Source organism: Malurus melanocephalus, unplaced genomic scaffold (assembly GCF_030028575.1).
Source record: "Malurus melanocephalus ecotype Western Australia unplaced genomic scaffold, MMel_1.1 scaffold_516, whole genome shotgun sequence".
Taxonomy (NCBI): Eukaryota; Metazoa; Chordata; class Aves; order Passeriformes; family Maluridae; genus Malurus; species Malurus melanocephalus.
In genome coordinates this window covers 118514-121455 of record NW_026623748.1, presented here as the reverse complement: position 1 = coordinate 121455, position 2942 = coordinate 118514, and the positions used below count along the sequence as shown (strand labels likewise).

The following is a 2942-nucleotide window of genomic DNA, read 5'->3' as shown; positions in this document are numbered from 1 at the left end:
GGCCGGGGGGCTCCACATGGGGTCAGCTGCCCAGGGTGAGCTGTTCCTGCTCCATCCCTGCAGACAGGAGCCCCCTCTTCCCCCAGAAGGGTCTCCATCCTGAGCAGCTCTGTTTGTCCCCAGGATGGTGGGTGAGGGACAGCCACACCTTGGCAGAGCTCGTGGTGGCAGCAGTGCCTGTGGGACAGAGGTGAGGGCAACCTGAGCCACCACAGCAGGTCCTGGTGGCACCTGCCTGTCCCTGTGCTGTCTCCTGTGCTGTCCCCCCTTCTGCCTGTCCCCAGCTTCATCCCACACCAGACTCCAGGAGGATGATTTTGCCTGCCCAGAGGTCACTGTCATTGCAGCAGTGCCACGGTAGAGGTGGCAGCAGGGTGTGAGGCTGGGCTCTCCATGCTGGCACCTTCTCTGGGACGGGGCTGGGACCAGCAGGCGCCTCCCCAGCTGAGCAGGGATGCCCCATCCTGTAGGGCTGGGCTTCTGGAAGCTGCAGACCCCAAACTGCCCCTCGCCCTTGGGTCTGGGGGGTGACCCTTTAATCCACCGAGCTTTAATATCWCTATTTCTGGCTCTTGAGCAGGTCAAGTGCTCATCACAGCCAGCATGGGCTGTGTGAGGGGAGAGAAAATCAGTGCAGGGCACAGCAAACACAGCCCTTCTGTGCCTCCCTTGCCCCGTTTATCACCTCCTTTTAACATAATTATGTTTTTATTCCAGCGGATCAACTGTCTTTGAACRACTGGTTGTTCCTTCCTGTACTCACAGGTGAGAAGGGMTTTTATTGTTTAGTCTCTTCTGCTYGGTAAAAACTTCAGGGTGGGTAAATTATTAGGAAAATTGTAACTCTGAATGTCCTGACGCTGCCAGGGGAGGCTCCTCCAGCGCCAGGACACGCCACAAAAGGCTGGAGCACAGAGGGAAAGCAAAATGCAGTGATAAGAATGTAAAACACTAATACTGGGCACTGCAGCACCTGAAATACAGGAAAAAGAAACCGAGACAATTTCCAGCTCCACTTTGCAACMATTTATTTATTGGGAATGCTTAAAAAAAACGAACAAAAAGAGAGTAGAGAGAAACAAAGTGATGCACAGACCAGCCTATCACATGCTCTACACCAGGGACACGCTCAGGGCTGCTCGGACACCGGACGTGCCGCGGGTGCCGGGGCTGCACTGGGAGGCTGCAGGTGCTTGGGACGAGGTGACACCAGCCCCAAATGTCCCCAGGAGGGTGGCACYGGCAGGGCTGATGCAGCTGTATGTRTCCACACCTGCCTGAGCCCCGGTTTGTCCCYCCTGCCCATCCCTGCCAGCTCCCACACAGCGCCCTGGCTGCCCCACAGCCCCTCCCCGGGTAAGCCTCCTGCTTTTTTGGGATCCCCCCTCCCCACACCCTTCCCGCAGCTGGGAGCCCTTCCARCTCCCTCCTCCTTGCCCCTCCACCCCTCTCCGCTCCCGTGGGCTGGGTGGGGAAGGGGAGGGAGGGGGTGGGAGGAAGTTTTGGCCGAGGCAGCGCCTCTCCCCACCCAGCCCACCTGAGTTTGCAGCCGGTGCCAGCGCATTCCCCGTGCCCCGGCGCGCAGCCCGGCCGGCTCAGCACACGGAGCAGCTGTTGGTCTTGTTCATGGGCGGCCGGAGCGCCTGCTCCTTGGGCAGCGTCTCCCTCCTCTTGCAGAGCGCGGGGCTGAGCCTGCTGGGCAGGTTTGCCTGCTGCAGCAGCTCCCTGAACACCTCCAGCACGTTCTCGTTGTCCTTGGCCGACGTCTCCAGGAAGCGGCTGTTCCAGTCCAGCTCCACCAGCGACAGCGCGTCCTCCGCGGGCACCTGCCGCTCGCCGCCGCTCTCCGCCTTGTTGCCCACCACCACGATGGGAGGGAACTTGTCCTCCTTCACCTCCAGGATCTCCTCCCGCAGGCTCTTGACGCTCTCGAAGGACTCGGCGTCATCCACGGCGTAGACCAGGGCGAAGGCGTCGCTGTTCTGGATCGAGAGTTTCCTCATGGCCGGGAAGGAGTAGCTGCCGCTGGTGTCCAGGATCTCCACCTTGACCGTGGCCCCGCACACCTCGTACTCTCTGCTGTGCAGCTCCTCCACCGTGCGCCGGTGCTTGGGCTCGAAGGTGTCCAGCAGGAAGCGGCGGATCAGGGCGGTCTTGCCCACGCCGGCGGCTCCCAGGAACACCAGCCGGACGTGGTTCTTCTCCTTCACCACCAGGGACATGGCTGGCACAGGGGACGGGATGCTGGCAGCTGGCGCTCACCCCGCAGGTGTSCCTGGGTGCTGCAGCCCCGGCGTGTCCGTCTGTCCGTGCTCCCCGCGCCGGCTCAGCGCAGCCCGGGAATGTCGGTGCCGCCGCTCCGTGAACTTCTCCCACCTGCTCTGCCGCGCACTCTACGATCCCCAAGTCCAGCTCATTTTTTTATCCCGGTCCCTGTCTGCCATGTGGCACCGCGCTGTCCAATCTCTGTGGGTTGTGGGTGCTGGAGGAGGGGGGCCAGGGAGGGAGGAGAGCGGGGTGCTCCGGGCCAATCCGCAGAGCGCAGCCCTGCATCGCTGCCGGCAGCGCGGGAGGCGGCGGCACCGCGGCACCGCCAGCTCCCAGTGTGGTCACTGAGCTTGGCGTGGGCTGGCGGGCAGCGGGGACCCTCGGGGACAATCCACACCCGTGGGGTGGCTCGTGGCCAGGGGCTCACAGCGGCACCCGCGGCGTTTCCTGCGCGCCCCTGGGGCTGGGGGCTCCTTTGCGGACGGGGCTGCTGCGAACGTGCCCAGGTCTTCAGTGGAGCGATGAAATGTTTGGCTGGAGGGGGAAGATAAGCTCTCCCGTCTGTCATAACCTCCTCATTCAGCTGTCAGTTACACGGTGATTTTAGTGAAATATTTAACCAGAGGGGGAAATAAAATCTCCATGAGAGCGACACACGGTGCTCTCCGAGAGCA

General features: G+C 62.2%; 1 protein-coding gene across 1 annotated transcript; it reads right to left on the bottom strand.

Moving 5' to 3' along the window:
• Nucleotides 1-1405: 1405 nt before the first annotated feature.
• LOC130582711 (GTP-binding protein Rhes-like) lies at nt 1406-2486 on the bottom strand. Its single transcript, XM_057381581.1, has one exon. It carries the CDS (start codon nt 2220-2222, stop codon nt 1596-1598), a length of 627 nt encoding a protein of 208 aa, XP_057237564.1. The 5' UTR covers nt 2223-2486; the 3' UTR covers nt 1406-1595.
• Between the last annotated feature and the right edge of the window lie 456 nt (nt 2487-2942).

Excerpts from the sequence above, each read along its gene's own strand:
- LOC130582711 (XM_057381581.1), bottom strand. The coding sequence starts at position 2,222 with ATGTCCCTGGTGGTGAAGGAGAAGAACCACGTCCGGCTGGTGTTCCTG.